This window comes from Aotus nancymaae, unplaced genomic scaffold (assembly GCF_030222135.1).
Source record: "Aotus nancymaae isolate 86718 unplaced genomic scaffold, 86718_ANA_hifiasm-v0.15.2.pri h1tg000076l, whole genome shotgun sequence".
NCBI classification, from domain to species: domain Eukaryota; kingdom Metazoa; phylum Chordata; class Mammalia; order Primates; family Aotidae; genus Aotus; species Aotus nancymaae.
Window position 1 is genome coordinate 17,882,573 of NW_026988491.1, and position 17,830 is coordinate 17,900,402.

General features: G+C 51.6%; 2 protein-coding genes and 1 non-coding gene across 5 annotated transcripts; 1 reads left to right on the plus strand and 2 right to left on the minus strand.

Moving 5' to 3' along the window:
- Positions 1-1,314: 1,314 nt before the first annotated feature.
- On the minus strand, positions 1,315-5,059 carry LOC135271273 (essential MCU regulator, mitochondrial). The gene is made up of 3 exons (XM_064368182.1): positions 4,857-5,059; positions 2,670-2,810; positions 1,315-1,565 (listed from the first exon to the last, which is right to left on the minus strand). Exons 1-2 carry the CDS (start codon positions 5,040-5,042, stop codon positions 2,673-2,675), a joined length of 324 nt encoding a protein of 107 aa, XP_064224252.1. The 5' UTR covers positions 5,043-5,059; the 3' UTR covers positions 1,315-1,565; positions 2,670-2,672.
- A 313-nt stretch (positions 5,060-5,372) lies between these two features.
- LOC105715224 (PH domain containing endocytic trafficking adaptor 2) lies at positions 5,373-17,810 on the minus strand. Of its 3 annotated transcripts, none has more exons than XM_064368186.1 (3): positions 17,727-17,810; positions 9,549-9,630; positions 5,373-7,926 (listed from the first exon to the last, which is right to left on the minus strand). In XM_064368186.1, exons 1-3 carry the CDS (start codon positions 17,727-17,729, stop codon positions 7,133-7,135), a joined length of 879 nt encoding a protein of 292 aa, XP_064224256.1. In that variant the 5' UTR covers positions 17,730-17,810; the 3' UTR covers positions 5,373-7,132. The 3 variants fall into 3 exon arrangements, with proteins under 3 accessions (XP_064224256.1, XP_064224257.1, XP_021524331.1); XM_064368187.1 differs by lacking the exon at positions 17,727-17,810 and adding an exon at positions 12,935-13,075; XM_021668656.2 differs by lacking the exon at positions 17,727-17,810 and adding an exon at positions 11,152-11,229.
- Positions 9,039-9,142, plus strand: LOC135271333 (small nucleolar RNA U13). The gene has a single exon (XR_010339438.1). It is a non-coding gene; the product is annotated as a small nucleolar RNA U13 (small nucleolar RNA).
- Positions 17,811-17,830: the final 20 nt, after the last annotated feature.

Genomic DNA, 17,830 nt, shown 5'->3' on the forward strand with positions numbered 1-17,830 from the left:
AGCTATTTGGGAGGCAGAGGTTTCGGTGAGCCGAGATTGCACCGTTGCACTCCAGCCTGGGCAACAAAAGTGAAATGCTATCTCAAAAAAAAAAAAAAAAAGACTTCTGTGGTCAAACATGAGGGTTTCTCCCCACACTAAGCAAGTAGTTGTCCAGCAGACACCAGCTGGCTGTCCTCCAATTCACTTCCAACACTATCTACCTAGAGATAGCATCAGATCCCACAGGTTGGGGGCTCAGCCCCACAAGACTGCTTCCCCTTTCTTTAGACAACATTCTCAAGTCCAAGCCTTCAGAACTTCTGACCAGCTTCAAGTTGAGGTTCCCATGACCCCCTTTTTAATTTGCTAGAGCAGCTCGTAGAACTCAGGGAAACACTTAGGTAAGTTTATTGGTTTATTATAAAGGATATCACAAAAGATACAGACGAAGAGACGCATAGGGTGAAGTATGGAGGAAGGAGCATGGAGCTTCCACGTCCTCTCCAGGCATGCCACTGATAAATCAAGTGTTCTGCTCTCCAGAAGCTCTCTGAACCTATCTTTTCGGACCTTTTATAGAGACCTCATTGGATAGGCATGATGGAAGCATAAACAACGGCAGAGAAGTGGGATTGGCAAAAGAGGCATGATCTAATACAGAGCAGGGAAGTCCAACAAGGCCTGTCCACATTTCTTCCTCCCAGGTGTGGGGCAGAATCCCTTCTGAAATGGGGGTCTCATGACCTAAACTCAGACAGGGTAGGTCAGAGAATTCTTTTTATGGCCAACTAGAAGACAGAAAGGCAAAGGAAGTTTATATAAACTAAAAGTTATACTTTTAGTTTCTAGGCCTGCCTTGGGGAGAAAAAGCAGCAGGTGAAGGGAGGTCAGAAGGTCCAAGAAAGAACTGCTGTTTTCTGAGGCCTGAAGTGCCCAACGTTGTAACAAAAGCCTATAACAAGGGCTTTGGGAGATGGTTATAAGCCAGGAAACAGATGAAAACCTACATATATCCTAATATCACAGAACCCAAGTTTTGAATCATTCTAGTCATATAAGTAAGTAGTTGTATGATAACAAGCAAAGCTCTCATGACTGGCACTGAACACAGAATGGCTTGAGGCTTTAGTAGCCCATTAGCTTTCTTAAGGGAAAACGGAGTTTCTACTGGGCTTTTGTAAACAATGAAAATAGTTCCTGGGCCTCCAGAATAGTTCACCAGGCTTCACTGAAACCTGGATAACCTAGGCCTATGTTTCTCTCATAAATAAACGACAGCAGAGAGAACCGCACCAACTAGAGCCTACACATATTGAGAAACTGCAGCCATCATTCAGTCACACACAGCTGGCATTTATTATGTTTATTCATAATGTGATTGCTTGTTAGTCCAGTGCTTAGTGGACAGCACATCTCAGGGAGCCTTCCAGAGCCTGGGGATCTGGGATACAGTCATGGACTACAGAGGCAGCTTCACCAGACTGGGAGGTTGAGGGCTTTCCCTGAGTCCTGCTGATAGGGAAGGCAGAGAGGCTGAAAGCATCACCATTTCTTCAGTTAGTGCTTTCTGCTTTCTGTAATTCCTGGAAGAAAGGAAAGCAGCAATGAACTGGGCAACAGAGCAGTCTTACATCCACACACTGAAAGAATTCCACAAAGTGCTTCTATCAAACATGGCAGGAGAAGGGGAGCTTTGAGCACATTTGATTATTTATGCATATGTTAAATGGGCATTCACCACGGGCCAGGCACTGGGGGCCCAAAAGTATAAAACACATCCCCTGCCAGCAGAAAGCTCAGAGTGGAGTAAAATTTTGGTTTGTGTGTGTTTAGACACACAATACTGAGTGTTTGAAGAGGTACTGGTTGCTCAGAGGAAGGAGCAGTCACTTTCAAATGAAAGGAAGACTTCAAAGACACTGAAGGATGGGTAGAATTAAGACCCAAAGAGCCTCTGGGAAAGAGCTTTCCATGTGGGAGGTACAATGAGCCAATATTTGGGGTTGGGTATGAGTGTGCAAACTCAAGAAATGGTGAATACTGGGGATCGGTGAGTGGCTGGAAATATGGAAGATGAGACTGGAATAAGAGGCATGACCAAATCATGGCAAGCCTTGAATGCCAGGTAAGGAGTCAGGAGTGTCCTCATCTCTGACAGTGATGCCATGCAGCACATATTAGAGCACAGGAAGTCAACACAGGAAGCTGAATGGGAAGGACTGGGACTGCTAGGGGAGGAGTCTGTGAGCAACGCATGAACCAGGCTGTGGTGCCCACGGACAGGATATAGCAGTGAGAGCTTGGTAACGAAAGCTGATGGGGAAGGACTTGCAGTTTCTACATTTCCATATGGAGCTGCTGAAATGATGCTGCTGGTGGTATATGTGTAAGGCATATTAAATTGTCGAGAAAATGGGTGGGTTGATTGAATGAGGATACATCAAGGGCAACTGAAAAGGCTGGCTGGGATCCCAACCTAGTTGGAAGAGACCCCAGTGAATGCGTAAGTCAGTAAGTTACCCTCATCCAATAAAGGGAAAAAGCAAAATAAAAACATTAGCCACCAAGTGAGTCAATTCATTAAAGCTTCTGCCCCCAATGTCCAAATGCTGCTACCAGGCCAAACTGCATCACAGACAGATGCTCCACCCAGCTTCCTGGTCCATCTAGAGTAAAGCAAGTCTTACTTGTTAGTCGTCATCATCATCATCCTCTGGAACAAAAATGTCATGTTCCTCAAGTAGAGCAGCAAAGTTCTTGCTAATTAGCGTCCCGATATAGAGAAAGGGGATCACGATGGAAAACACACGGAGAAGGCCGAAGGACATCTGCAGAGGGTCAGAGTGGCAGCTGTGAGCTCCAGAGCCGCCTCTGGCAAGACCAAAGAAGACCTGGCCCTCTCATGGGCATTCCCTCCTGTGGAACTAGACCCATCATAAGCAACTTGATTTTAAAATCTTTGGAAAAATTCAGGGCAAGAAAAGGAATTAGAAAAGGAGAGGGTCAGGCGAGGTGTCTCAGGCCTGTAATCCTAGCACTTTGGGAGGCCGAAGTGGGTGGATCACCTAAGGTCAGGAGCTTGAGAACAGCCTGGACAATATGGAGAAACCCCATCTCTACTAAAAATACAAAAAGATTAGCTCAGCGTGGTGGCGCATGCCTGTAATCCCAGCTATTTGGGAGGCTGAGGCAGGAGAATTGCTTGAACCTGGGAGGCAGAGGTTGCAGTGAGGCAAGATTGTACCATTGCACTCCAGCCTAAGCAACAGAGTGAGACTCTGTCTAAAGAAAAAGAAAAAAAAAAAGGAGATAAGGTGACTGTCATGGCCATCAAAGTGGATGAAAAGTCCACTGGAAAGAAAAGTCTAAGGCACCCTAGACATCTAAAGGTAGGATAGAACCTGCTAATAATTACTTTAAATCTCTACAGGCAGACAGGTGCGCCAGTACTAGGTGGGCTAGCCTATGGTGAGCTCTACTTGAAGACATGAAATACACAAAAACCTATGACAGAAAGATGTACATTTTAGGAAGGCTGGGCACGGGGGCTCACGCCTGTAATCCCAGCACTTTGGGAGGCCAGGGGGCGGGGGGCAGATCACCTGAGGTCAGGAGTTCAAGACCAGCCTGACATGAAGAAACCCCAAATACAAAATTAGCTGGGCGTGGTGGCGTATGCCTGTAAACCCAGCTACTCGGGAGGCTGAGGCAGGAGAATTGCTTGAATCTGGGAGGCAGAGGTTGCGGTTAGCCGAGATTGCACCATCGCACTATAGTCTGGGTAACCAGAGTGAAACTCTGTTTTTTTTTGTTTTTTTTTTTTTAAAAGATGTATAGTGAAGGGATATTCTATACAGTTCATTAAGTAACAGGTTCCCTGATGCCTGAGAAATTTGATTTAAGCACATTAAATTTTAGAAACTAATGTGTGTGAAAGGGGGCATGTATTTACACTAAAAGACTATTTAGATAGATTGGGAGAGTGTCAGTAAAATCTGAGCAACATTTCCTCTTGTATTCCTGGAGTTTAAAAAAATGTCACTGTGCCTTCTGATAAGGCAGCTCTTTCCCAACGTGGACCTTGCAGTCAATTGTGTGAGTTAGCATAGGTTAGACTAGCTATAAGAGAATTTGTTTTTTAACTCCCATACCACACAGCCCTGCAGTCATAAAACAAACTTTTGTTTGCTATAAGGGACTGTTTCCGTTTTCCCTAGAAAAACTCAAGGGCATGTGATAGCGTTCAGTGGTGGAAAAAGATAGGACCTGGCCGGGACAGTATCAGCAAGAAACCAGGACGCTGCGGCCTCAGGGCAAGCCTTAGATATTGGCTTCACAGCTCCAGCCTGATTCTTCATTTGGAAAAACCGTGATTATAATAATTCCCTGCACATCTATCAGGACTGTACATCACATGAATTAAACACTAGGTGACAACTCATAAAAAGATAAGGGCCGTCCCACGTACCCCTTGTTTACAGAGTCCTTTCACAATTCATATTTCATCCCATAAACTAGGAGACAGGCAAGGCAGAGATTACAGGACTAAACTAGATTACAGGGAGGGCAGAGATTACAGGATTTAGATTACAGTCTAAGCTAGATGCACAGGGCCGAGTCTTCTGACTCCAGAGGAGCAGCGCGCCGTACCTCTCAGGATAAGCTAATGTAAAAGGTCATCTTCCTCAGCGTTTGCCCCCATCTTCTGTCTACCTACCATTTTCTACCCACCTGTCAAAATAAGCAACTCATTAGCGCATTTCTTTTTGGATCGTTATGATTGGCCTTGGCTCCAGTCAATCAGCGCCGCCTGCACGCATTCCCCACAATGATTGGCCTCAGCCCCTTCGCCCCGTCTCCAGGAAGACACTCACTTTGACTGGTTTGGGCAAAATGGCGCCGCTGCGGGTAACGATGACTGACCTCGACGGTACCAGGCTCCGGCTTGGGTCGCTCCGTGCCGCGGCGACATCGCCACCTTTCCTCAAGCTAGGCCCGCTCCGGAAAACCCCAGACCTGACGGCTGCCAAAGCTAGCCAGCGAGCCGCTCCAGACGCCATCCCGCAGCTCCGCCCCTCGCCCGGGCACCCGGACCCCACCCCCCGGCCCCGGTGCCGCCCTCGGAAAGAATGCCGCTCGAAGCCTCGCGAGACTTTGAGGAGCACACGAGAAGCCCACTCAACCCGCGTAGTGCCGGCGCCTCCTGGGGCGGCCAGAGGGAGGTGTTTGTCACCGGCCTACGTGGTGACGTTACGAGCGCGGCGCGGCCGCCCCAGCTGCGTCTGTTCGCGTCCTGCTGGGCGGGGCCGCAGTCCAGGTTCCCGCACCTGGGACCGCCCGGCCGCCAGAGCAGGCCTCAGCGGCTGTGGAAAGAAACCTAGGGAGCCGAATGAGTAATAATGAAAAAGCTTTACTAGTGTTTTAACTGCGTACCAAGCACTGTAGCAATAAGAAAGAAAGGCCCGTGCTATCTGTGTATAAAACAAAGTGCAGTGGCTGCGGGGCTCCCAGGCAGGGCTGGGGAACAGGCCGGGCGCCCACCCTGGGTGCATCTCAGGCTCCTGGGGGTAAGAGGCTGTGAGCCTCCGCCTAAGGCCTAGTTGGGTGCCGGTCGGTCCTGCCCAAGGCCCCATTGAGGGTAGCGGAGGCTAGGAAGGGCAGGTTTTGTGTGTGGGGGAGGGGGTGTCTCCTCTGGGGCTCTGCGTCTTGCGCCCAGCCTCTGCCATCGCACCCCTAAGGCATCAGTCTGGTCAGGCTCTGGTGACCTAGCGCTTTGCTTCCCAGAACAATAGAAAAAACACTTTTGGGCCAGTGCGGTGGCTTATGCCTATAATCCTAGCACTTTGGAAAGCCGAAATGGGTGGATCACCTGAGGTCAGGAGTTCGAGACTAGCCTGGCCAACAAGGCGAAATCCCCGTCCCTACTAAAAATACAAAAATCAGCCAGGCGTGGTGGTGGGTGCTTGTAATCCCAGCTACTCGGGAGGCTGAGACAGGAGAATCGCTTGAACCCGGGAGGCGGAGGTTGCGTTGAACCGAGATCGTCCCCACTGCACTCCAACCTGGGCGGCAGAACGAAACTGTCTCCAAAAAAAAGAAAAAGCAAAAACAGGCTGGATGCTGGGAATAGTAGCAAGGAGGGGTCCTGGCAAGTACACACTAGGTGACAAACAGGTCTATCAGAGTTCCCAGGTGGTTTCTTGAGCAGCTTCACTTGCAAGAACACTTTTACCGGAGCCCAGCCAGGAGAGAGATTTTAGCACAGGAAACTGGGAATCCCGTGTCCAAGCTCCTGGAATGGCCAGGACTGAGAGCCGGAGCAACCAACTTTCCCCAGGAACCACACTGCCTCCCCATCTCTTCTTTAACCCCTCACTTGGCAGCTCCAGGAGTTGGCTGCTGAGGACCGAGTAGGGCCACTGAGGACAGAGTACAGGAGGGCATTTTGCTAACACAAAAAGCTACTAGCCCTTCCTGGGGCAAGGTCCAGCACCATCTGTTAACAGAGCAGCCAGAGAGGAAGGATGGGGCCCCAAATTCTTAGCAGAACAAATCTCTCTTCACTGGCCAAAGACTCGCTGCCTCAAAGGGCCCTACCCAAATTGCTGAGTGAGGATTCCATCCCCAATCTTCCCACCCTTCTCAGGAAGAGCCGAGTCCCAGAAACTCCTATGACATGGTAAATCCACTTTCTCTGACAATGTCAGAGTCTCAAGCCAATACTGCAGCCAACCTTGGATTTAAATGCACAAGAGACTCCCCAGGTTGGAATTTACGGCTCTAGAGTCTGGCGTGTAGGTCAAAGGTAGGGCAAGCCTGTGACACTCTCAGGTGACATTGCCCACTTCCTCCATTTCATTAATATCCCCTGGGAGGGGGCAGTCAGGCCAGTGCAGTCAGGAGTTTGGGCCGGGCACAGTGGCAGCTGATCAAGCCCCTTTCCTCTCTGGGCCTCAGAAAATAAAAAGGATGGAAGGAATGGTCCCTCAGTCCCTTCCAGACACATGGGTGGATCTGGAACCTGGAGAATGCCTAAATACCAGGAAAGAGAGAACCCATGTCACCTCCCAAAATGCAACCTTGGAAATGGGTAAACATTTAACTCCTGAAAAAGAACTGGCCCTGGTTTCCTGAATCACAGTGCCCAGGCTTAGGGCTTATCCTGTTCCTCGCATTCTGGCTGGCTCCCCTGGGCCCTCTGCCGCCAACGCTGCTGCAGCTTCATGATCTCCTGGCCATACCAGTCATGCAGGGTAGAGAAATCGGAGGTCTCAGGGGACACGGGACTCTGCCCCCTGCCTAGGAGGAGGCTGGCAGGGCTCTGTAGCTCCCGCTCAGCCAACCCCAGTCCTGCAGACCTGCTGCCCGCTTCTTCAACCAAGCCCACAGGGCTGCAGTCCTTGGAGAGGGGGTGGCCATTCTCCAGGACCACAGACCGGTTGTTACGAGCCTGGGGCTTACAGCGGCTGGCAGCGGGCTTCCAGGATGAGTGGTGTTGCAAAGCCAGGCTCTGTCGTGCATCCTGCAACTGGCTCTCCAACTCTCGTACCACCAGGCGCATGTAGCCAAAGCTTGCCCGGGACAGTGCCTTCACCCAGGCCTCCTGGGCCACCGGCCCTTCTGCAGCAAGCAGGTGTGGGTGCACTCCGGGGGCATCAAAGCAGATGGCAAAGGCAAACTCCTCAGGCACGGGAGCCTCAGCCAGTTCTACTGTGCAGCCTTCCAACACCACCAGGCTCAGCGGGGCCCGGCCCTTGCGACTCTCAAAGGAAAACAGCAGGTTGCCCTTGAGGACAAACCAGCATCTTCGGCCAGTGCCACTGGGGGTTGGTGGGGTCCCTGGGCTCCCCCAGGTGCGCAGGAAGCCCATGTGGTCTGCTGGGGAGTCGCTGAGTGCATAGTGAGCCACACTCCTCTCGTTCAGCTTCATGGCTCCCACGGGAACTGTGGGGTGAGAGAAGTGGCAGTGGATCAGAGAGGAAGGTGGCTCTGTGCCACCCTGGGGAAAAGCACTGGCTCTGGAGGTGACCTGGGCCCCAGCCCTGGGGCTCCTACTCACTTGCTGTGTCCCTAAGACCCCTAATGTATCCTGAGAAGTAGGCTCATCTTTACTTCCTTTTCTCTCAAAGGGTTGTTGTGAGGATCATGCAAAAAAAATCTCAATAGCAGACTTGGAGAAAATAATAAGACTGGATCAGACAGGAGTCATGGCAGGACCTGGGCAAGCCTTTCTAAAATCCAGAGAAACAGGCCCCAGCTGAGCTGAAATGGATCACAGACCCATGGAAACCATTGTGCTTAAACTATTCCCTAATCTGGGGTCCTCTCCAACTCTGAGGCCAAACCTCCAGGGTTTCCATGACCCTCCTGGGCCTGTATTGGCCTCTTATTTGCATATAGCAGTTGAATCTTATTGGCCTAAAAGCAGAAGCTGAGGCACAAAATGTAACTTTCAAGAGTTTACTTGAGCCAAAGTGAGGACAACTGCCCAGAACAAACATAAGTTGCTGTGGGGTGTGCTGCGTTGGGCCTTTCTTACAAGCAGCTTCTTATAGGCAGAGGGAGGCAAGGATGACAGAGTTATTTGGCAGGAATTCTCCTTGGTTTACAGAAATAACATTGATTGACTGGGTGTGGTGGCTCACACCTGTAATCCCAGTACTTTGAGTGGCTGAGGCAGGTGGATCACCTGAGCTCAGGAGTTCAAGACCAGCCAGGCCAACATGGTGAAACCCCATCTCTACTAAAAATACAAAAACTAGCTGGGCGTGGTGGTGGGCACCTAGCTACTCGGGAGGCTGAGGCAGGAGAATCGCTTGTTCCCAGGAGGTGGAGGTTGCAGTGAGTCAAGATTGCGCCATTGCACTCCAGCCTGGGTGACAAGAGCAAAACTATGTCTAAAAATAAGAAGAAGAAAGAAAAAGAAATAACATTGATCAGTGATTGGCTATACATTGTTGAACTATAGGGTGTCCAGTGTACGGCATTTTATGGCTACTTGGTATCTTGGTATCACTCTAGAGCCATATAGCAAGTGGCTTCAAGAGGTAATTCTTGACCTTTTGTAGTTCATGAGCGTGATGATTGGGTGTTCATGTGCATGTGTGAGATGTGCTGCCTTCGAACCTTGTTACCATGTGGGCACATTACTGGTCGGACATTAAAAAAAAAAAAGAAAAGAAAAAATGAAAAGAGATGATTCTTTAGCTCTAGGGAGGACTAAGACTTGACAGCCGTTTCATTTCAATATGTCTGGGCCCGATTATTTAAAGGGGCTCTAATTCCACAGATAAAACATTATTTTTCTCTCCCAATCTGCAGTCTTCAGGGACAGATGGGAACCTATTCTGTAAACAAGAGTGTGGCACAAACCCAGGGTACAGCTGAGAAGAGCTAACCACAACCACTGAGTGTGGGTGCCCCCAGGATCAATGAAGGGCACTTAGTCCAACTGTCCGTACTCATGGAAAACCAAAGTCCAGCAGTGAGGGGATCTTGCCCAAGATTACATGGCCAATGGGACACAGAGCTTGGTCTCCCAAATCCCTCACACTGTACTCACTTACCAGCAGGGCTCCGTGGGGGAGGGCAGAGACCTCTTGTCTGGCCACAGAGCTCAGCCCTTGGAACACCTGGTTCGCAGGGAGCCTGCAAAACAATTTTCAAGCCCAGTCAGCTCATCCCAAAGAACGAGAACACCTACTCCGCCTTCGAGGCCTAATGAAACCAAGGCCTCCACCAGGAAGCCTTCCCTGAGCCCTGAGAATCCCCTACCCATCCACCCAGCCGGGAACCCCTAAGCAACTTAAAGGGCTGGGTCCCTTTTGTCTTGTCCTTTACTCTTCAGACCTCAGCTCCTCGCCCGAGTCCAGGTCAGAGCTCCATGTGCCCTCATGGTTCCTAGCTTTTCCCTTCTAGTACTTGCCACTCAATTTCTTTGTGGCTTTAACTGAAGTCACCTAATCTGGGAGGCCTCCCATGATCACCATATCTAAGGTGGCCCTGACCACCAAGGTGGCTTGACCTAAGGTCACCCCCTCCATTTCTGGTTTGTTTCCTTCATCCCACAATGATGTCATTTGTGTTAAAGCACTGCTCCCAGCCGCAGAATGCGTAGGGTGGGGCTCGGCTAAGTTCCCAGGAGAACCCCAATATCCAGCACTGTACAGGGCTCAGAGTGGCCCTTGGGAGGGATCTGTTGAATTAATGGGAAGACATCAGCAGACAAAACAAAGTCTCCCGCCCTCCTGAAGCCTACATTCCCACGGAGGAAACACTGTAGGCACACAAAATTAATACTAATAAATTAATGAGACAATGGCCGGGCATGGTGGTTCACGCCTGTAATCTCGGCACTTTGGGAGGCTGAGGCAGGCGGATCAAGAGGTCAGGAGATCGAGACCATTCTGGCTAAGACGGTAAAACCCCGTCTTTACTAAAAATACAAACAATTAGCCGGGCATGGTGGTGTGTGCCTGTAATCTCAGCTACTCTGGAGGCTGAAGCAGGAGAATCGCTTGAAACCCAGAGGCGGAGGTTGCAGTGAGCCGAGATTACGCTACTGCACTCCAGCCTGGAAGACAGAGCAAGACTCTATCTCAAAAAGAAAAAAATTAATGAAATAATAATCAGTGAAATAAGAGACAGCATAAGGACTGGTAATGCTAAGGGTTATGGAGGAAAACCAGCCAGGCTCCGGGATGGGGAGACAGGCCACTCCAGTAGGGGTGGCCCAGGAAGTGGGAGGAGGAGGAGGTCACAGATGTTTGCCAGAGGAGTGGCCTCACTGGTGGTCCTGGGCCCAGCACTGGGGCACATGGAGCGGGTGGGCAGCCCGTGGGGCCATGCCCCTTCTGCTCCCCGCGCCTGGGTAAGGGCGCTCCCTCCTCTCCACCAGTAGGGGGGCCAGACCCGCCCGCACACCCGGCCTCCCGCCCGCCTCTGCGTCTTCCTGGATTCTTTAGTTGGAGGAGAGGCGGGATGGGGACGCGGGACCGCCGGGCCAGTGGCCACTGCGGGGAGCCCCGACCCGACTGTCACCCTGAAACAGGGGTCACCTCAGTCAGGATCTCCCCGGCTGCGCCTCGGTTTCCGTGTCCTTGCGTCGGGGCCGTTCCCGCCACATCCCCGGGACCACCTCCTCCCGGAGCCCGCCGGGCCCACTCTCACCTCCCACTGCCGATTGCACCGAAGCCCAGGAGAGCGATTCTGGCTTCAGACCCCCGCGCCTCCGCCTGGGTCGCAAACGTGGCCGCGGAATCTGGGAGTTCCCGCCCTTCCCCGCCCAGTAATCACCAGGCCCAGGATCTGCGAGGTCGCCTAGGGATTCGCGAGGGCGGGAAACTGAGGCCCGAGAGGGTCACAGAGCTGGGTGGTGCGAGCGGCCTCGAACCCGGAGGACCCCCTCAGACGGTCCGCCGGCCTCGGATCCAGCCCACCGTCCGGAAAACTCAGTCTTCCCCTCTGGTCCCCCTCTTCCCCCTCTCCCTGGCCAGCCCACTTCCCCGGCAGATCCAAACTGGGATGGTCTCGCTCTGGGCACGTCCTAAGGGCGGGCTTCTACACAGCCCTTGAGGCGCGGAAAAGCTTTCCTGGCCACCCACCGGGCCACTGGGTCGGCTGATTTCTGCCTCTGGGAATTACCCATTTCTACTTCCCTAGCCTGAAACCCGCCGGCAGCCCCCAGGCTCTGCCCTAGTGGGTCCAGGAGGAGGCCTGCGGTGAAGGTCACAGGAATACACAACCAAACCCAAGGGACTGGAACTTCTGGAAGTCCCTGGAAGCCTGAGGTGTGCTCAAACATCTGCCCATGAACTTGGCTCCCACCTCAGAGCCTTTGCCCTTGCAGTTCCTGAAGCCTAGAATGCTCTCCCTTCCCACCCCGAGCTGCAGCTCCGCTCCTCAGGACCCCTTCCCGTCAGGCATTTGAGTCTCAGCTCAGAGGTCCCCTTCGGGACCATTGTAAAGCAGCCTGGCCTGCAGTCTTTCCCATCCGTGGGATGTTGTTTTTATCAGAGCACTCACCGCTGGACTAAACGTTCCTACGCTCATGCTTTTATTTTCCTGTTCATTGTCTGTCTCCCCTACTAAATTTTATTTAATAAATATTATAAATCATAATAAATGTATTAGAAGGTAATAAAGTGGCATGGAAACAGAGCAGGGTAAGGGAGACGGGAAATTGTGGGAATTGGGAGGTTGCAATTACAGATGGAGTGGTCAGGGTAGTAGGCCTCACTGAGAGAGCAACACTGGACACATGCTTGAAGGAAATGAGGGAGCCAGCCATGCCAATACGGGGGGATCATTCCAGGCAGAGGAAACAGCACGGTGGCCCTGAGGCCTGTTGTGTTTGAGGACCTGCAAGAAGGTCAGTGAGGCTCGGAGGGTGGGAGGGGGTGGGCAGTAGGAGGTGGGGTGGAAGGGGTGGGTGGTAAGGTCTCACCGCCATGAATGGCAGGGTCATCTCTGTGGCTGCACATACACCCCAGATGAGTTCCCAGAAGAAATGATCAACCCCTGCGGCACCTAACTAACCTGAGACCTTCTATTGTTTCTTATTCCGGCCTCAGTTGACAAGGCCTTGGATTTTGTAACTGACCTTGGCCAACCTGGTGACTCCACACCCTGCGACCCTCTCCCAGCTTGCAAACCTACAACCCACTCCCAGCTTGCAAAAAAACGCCCTAAACTTACTTCTGCAACTTTCCATTGTTTACCCCAAACCTATAAAACCAACTTCTATACCTCTGCTCTTTGCTGACGCCCTTATCTGCCTCAGCCCACCTGCACCCAGGTGAATTAACAGCCATGTTGCTCACACAAAGCCTGTTTGGGGGTCTCTTCATTTAGAGCTCCCGTTTTAACATTTGGTGCTGAAAACCCGGGACAGGGGTACTCCTGTGGGGAGACCAACCCCCTGTCCCCGCTCTCCCTCTGTGAAGAGACCCACCTGAGACCTCAACACATCGGACCAGCCCAGCCCAGCCCAGCGGCTTGCGCCTTGCGTGCGGAACAGCTCTCTCGCCACCTTCAGATCAGGTAAGCAGTCTCTCTCTCCCCCTCTTTCTCTCTCTTTTCCTTTAAATCTTTCTCCTTCTAGTAGAGACAGAGACACTCTTTAGCCAGGTGCGGTGGCTCACGCCTGTAATCCCAGCACTTTGGGAGGCCAAGGCGGGTGGATCACGAGGTCAAGAGATCGAGACCATCCTGGTCAACATGGTGAAACCTCGCCTCTACTAAAAATACAAAAAATTAGCTGGGCATGATGGTGCATGCCTGTAATCCCAGCTACTCAGGAGGCTGAGGCAGGAGAATTGCCTGAACCCAGGAGGCAGAGGTTGCGGTGAGCCGAGATCGCGCCATTGCACTCCAGCCTGGGTAACAAGAGTGAAACTTCCGTGTAGAGCCGGAGGAGACAAGTCTCTCCCTCTTGCTCAAAAACTCCCATGCTGGTCACGGACTTGGGAAGAGAAGACTCTTCCCTTGGTGTCTGGTCAGTTGCGGGTCTGCCTTCCTTGATCACTCACCCACGTTACAGCCCAGGAATCAGTCAGGGATGCCTACTGAAAACACTAGTAGCTGCTCACTCCTTCTAATGTCTACTCTCCTCCTTTCATTAAAACTTACCTCCTTCACTGTGAACAGCTCTCAGCCCTCTATTCCTCAATCCTCACCTCTAGCCTGCATCCTAAAACACCTAAAACTTCTTCAATTGTTGCCCAATCTGAAACCTAAACATCTCTGTAGCATGGCCTGGCCTCAATCCAAATGACCAGAAAAAGGCACTTTTGATTTTTCTATTCTGTGAGATATGGACCGTTTTTTTTTTTTAAGGCTAGTCAAGTGAAGCAGTGGGAGTAGAGAAGGAACACAGAAATCTGGAACTGGTTGTAATCAATTATTAGAAACTGGACAATTTTTGTCAACAAATGGGCAAATGCTCTAAGATGTCAGACATCCAGGCATTTTTTTTACACTCTAATTCCTCCCAAATCTCTACTCCTTCTCTCCCTCCCGTCGGCCCCGCCTGCCTCTGCCAGTGACCCAGAATCCTCCTTGTCCATCAACCCTTCCTACCTTTCTTCTCCCCGCCTGTCTGAACCAAACCCCAATCCAGGCCCAACCCTACCCCCAGCCTTCCTCCTCTTCCTCTGCCCACAACCCACCTCCTTATCCCCCTCCTGTCACCTCCCCACCTCACATGGGGCCCAGCTTACAGTTTAGTCCTGTGGCTACCTCCTCCGCCCCTGCCCAACAATTACCCGTTCAAGAGGTGGCTGGAGCTGAAGGCACTTTCCTTTCTTTTTATCCAACCTTTCCCAAATCAGTCAACATCAGATCCTCCAATACTTAACCCAGTCCTGTAATCTCACCTGGAGTGACTTGAAATGTCATCCTTACTTCCACTCTCACCCCTGAAGAATGCTTAATATGCATTTTATCACCCAATAAGCCCCTGACATTAAAAAAGCTACAGAAATTAAAATCTGGCCCTCAAACCCCACAACAGGAATTAATCAATCTCACCTTCAAGGCGTTCAATAACAGGGAAGGGGCTGCCCGGAGGCAGCGCATCTCGGAACTTAATCACGTTGGGGCCACCCACCCCACCCTGCCTTCTTTGCAAGGACCTGTCTTCTTGGCCCCCATGGCTGTTGTGCGAACTGATGGCAAGGCCTCCAGGCCTCTCAAAACTCCCCGAGCCTGCTCAGTTAGGCCAGCACTCCTTTCCCCATTCTTTCCTAATCATCCCCACTTGTCCAGTTCCCCTGTTAGGCTGAGACATCCCAGCAAAATTGTCTGCCTCCTTAACTATTCCTGGGCTACAGCCACACCTCATTGCCACCCTCCTCCCTGAACCCATACCTCCCTCAATAGCTCCCCTTATGTCCCCCTACCTTAATCTTAGGGTGTGGGACACCACCTCCCCATCCAGTGCTACAAGTCACTCGCCCTCACCACCCACTTAAAACCTAACCACCCTTAGCCCACCCAGCGCCAGTACCCCATCCCACAACAGGCTTTAAAAGGCCTAAAGCCTGTTATAACCTGTCTATTGCAACATGGCCTTTAATTCCTACAAACTCTCCTTACAATTCTCCTATCCTAGCTGTCCAAAAACCAGACAAATTCTACAGACTAGTCCAAGACCACCGCCTCATTAATCAGACTGTACTTCCCATCCACCTGGTTGTACCAACCCCTATACCCTCCTATCTTCCATACCCGCTTCCACAACTCACTGTTCTGTTCTTGACCTCAAAAATGCTTTTTTTCTAAACACCAAATTTCTTCCCTGTCTCTTATAATCCTTCACCAGTATACACATGCTCTCCCTGCCAACCGTATCCAGTTAATTTCCCAAACCCCAACCCCATCCACTGAACAACAGCTTCCCTCCTTCCTAGGCGTTGGAGGATACTTTTGCCTCTGGACACCAGGTTTTGCCCCTCTAACCAAAGCACTTTATTAACTTACAAAAGGAAACCTATCTGACCCCACAGACCAAAAATCCTTCCCCCATTCTTCCTTCCATTCTTTAAAAAATGCCTTACTCCCCAACTCCTCTCAACCATTCTCTCTACGCAGCAGAAATAAAATGCTGTGCCGTCAGGATTCTTACCCAGGAGCCAGGCCCATGGCCCGCAGCTTTTTTATCCAAACAACTTAACGTCACAGTCCTGGGCTGGCCCTCATTCCTTTTTTTTTTTTTAGACGGAGTTTCGCTCTTGTTACCCAGGCTGGAGTGCAATGGCGCGATCTTGGCTCACCGCAACCTCCGCCTCCTGGGTTCAGGCAACTCTCCTGCCTCAGCCTCCTGAGTACCTGGGATTACAGGCACGCGCCACCATGCCCAGCTAATTTTTTTGTATTTTTAGTAGAGACGGGTTTCACCATGTTGACCAGGATGGTCTCGATCTCTTGACCTCATGATCCACCCGCCTCGGCCTCCCAAAGTGCTGGGATTACAGGTGTGAGCCACTGCGCCCGGCCCATATTCCTTTTATTAACTTACTTCTGAGGTTCTCCAAAATGCTCAGAGTTGAATTCCTCCAAGCTATGTGCAGACATCACTGCAAGCCGTGGATGACAGAGAGGTCCTTGTTATTAAGAAATTTACAGGCCAGGCTGTCTCCTGTGCCAGCATGCTGGTGAGCGTGCACCATCCCCGCAGGGCACAGGGGTGTCCTTCGAAGTGGCAAGGGACACCTGAGTATGTGCCAGACACTTAGGGATCAAAGAAAGTGCAACCTAGCCCCAGACTTCTGGGGTCTTTCCAGTGAGGCATGCATGTGACTGTTTCTCATCTCCACAACTTGTGGGGTTATTCATCTGTAGCAAATGTCCCACATAGCTCCTGCTGGCCACAAAACATGTACTGCCACAAAAACGCCCTGGAAAAACGGGCGAGGAGAACTCATTTAGCATTTCGTCTGCCGGCTTCCTGTTAACAGCCTGGCGATGTTTCCCCTGCTCGTAACAGCATTTCCACACCACACACTTTTTTTTTTTTTTTTTGAGATGGAGCCTTGGTCTCTTGCCCAGCCTGGAGTGCAGTGGCACAATCTTGGCTCACTGCAATCTCTGCCTCCCGGGTTCAAGCAATTCCCCTACCTCAGCCTCCGAAGTAGCTGGGACTATAGGTGCCTGCCACTGTGCCTGACTAATTTTCGTATAGAAGAGACTGGGTTTCATCGTATTTTCATCACATTGGCCAGGCTGGTCTCAAACTCCTGACCTTGTGATCTGCCAGCCTTGTCTTCACAAAGTGCTGGGATTACAGGTGTAAGCCACCCTGCCCAGCCTATTTCCCTCTTTTCTAAGATGCTATCGTCCAGTAGGGACTTAAGGCTTTGATGTTTCTGCATGGGTTTATTACTTTTTGAGACAGAGTCTAGCTCTGTTGCCCAGGCTGGGGTGCAATGGCACGCTCAGCTCACTGTAACCTCTGCCTCCTGGGTTCAAGTGATTCTCCTGCCTCAGCCCCCCGAGTAGCTGGGATTACAGGCATGCAATACCTTGCCTGGCTAATTTTTGCATTTTTAATAATGGGATTTCAACATGTTGGCCAGCCTGGTCTAGAACTCCTGACCTCAAGTGATACAACCGCCTCAGCCTCCCATAGTGCTGGGATTATAGGCATGAGCCACTGTGCCTGGTCAATTCTGGCTTTGGATGGATTCCTAACGCAGTGACTAGGGTGCGGATGAGTACCAGGAAGAAGCATTTAGTGGGATACACATCTCCACAGCAACTGCCTCAGCATGTGGAACTGGCTGCTATCCTGGCTCTTGGAGTCCCTGGCTGTCGGCCTTCCTTGGGGGTGTCCATTTGCAGTGAGCAGAGGTACAAGGACATGTGGGGACAGAGAACAGGCATCTGCAATCATGGAAAGCCTGGACCATGTGGTCCTGATTCTGGGGGCTGTCCCAGTGCCTCCCTGGGCTGGCCTATCTCCTGGGCAGCGGGTTTTAAGTGAGCTGGGAACCAGTGAGAGCACCGGCCACTGCGCTTCAAGACAAGAGTCTATGTGGGCATCAGTCCTGAGGCCTCCCCTCAAAGGGAGGCTCCGGGGAGAAGCAGTGCGGTCCATGCAGCCTGCCTCGGGGCCACTCTGCCTTCTGCATCTTAATCTCCCCGGTCACCATGTGGTGCTGCTGCCACCCCCGATGGCATCCATGCGTCTGCCCAGCAGTGGCCCACAGAGCCCTCCAGACGCCCCAGCAGCCAGGGTTTCTTACCATCCTCCTACAGGATGAGGAGGCAGGTGCGGGAAGGCTGTTATCTTCAGGGCCGCCAGGGCTCCGGGGCCACACGGGGATCCAGGCTCCCAGCCAGCTCGGAA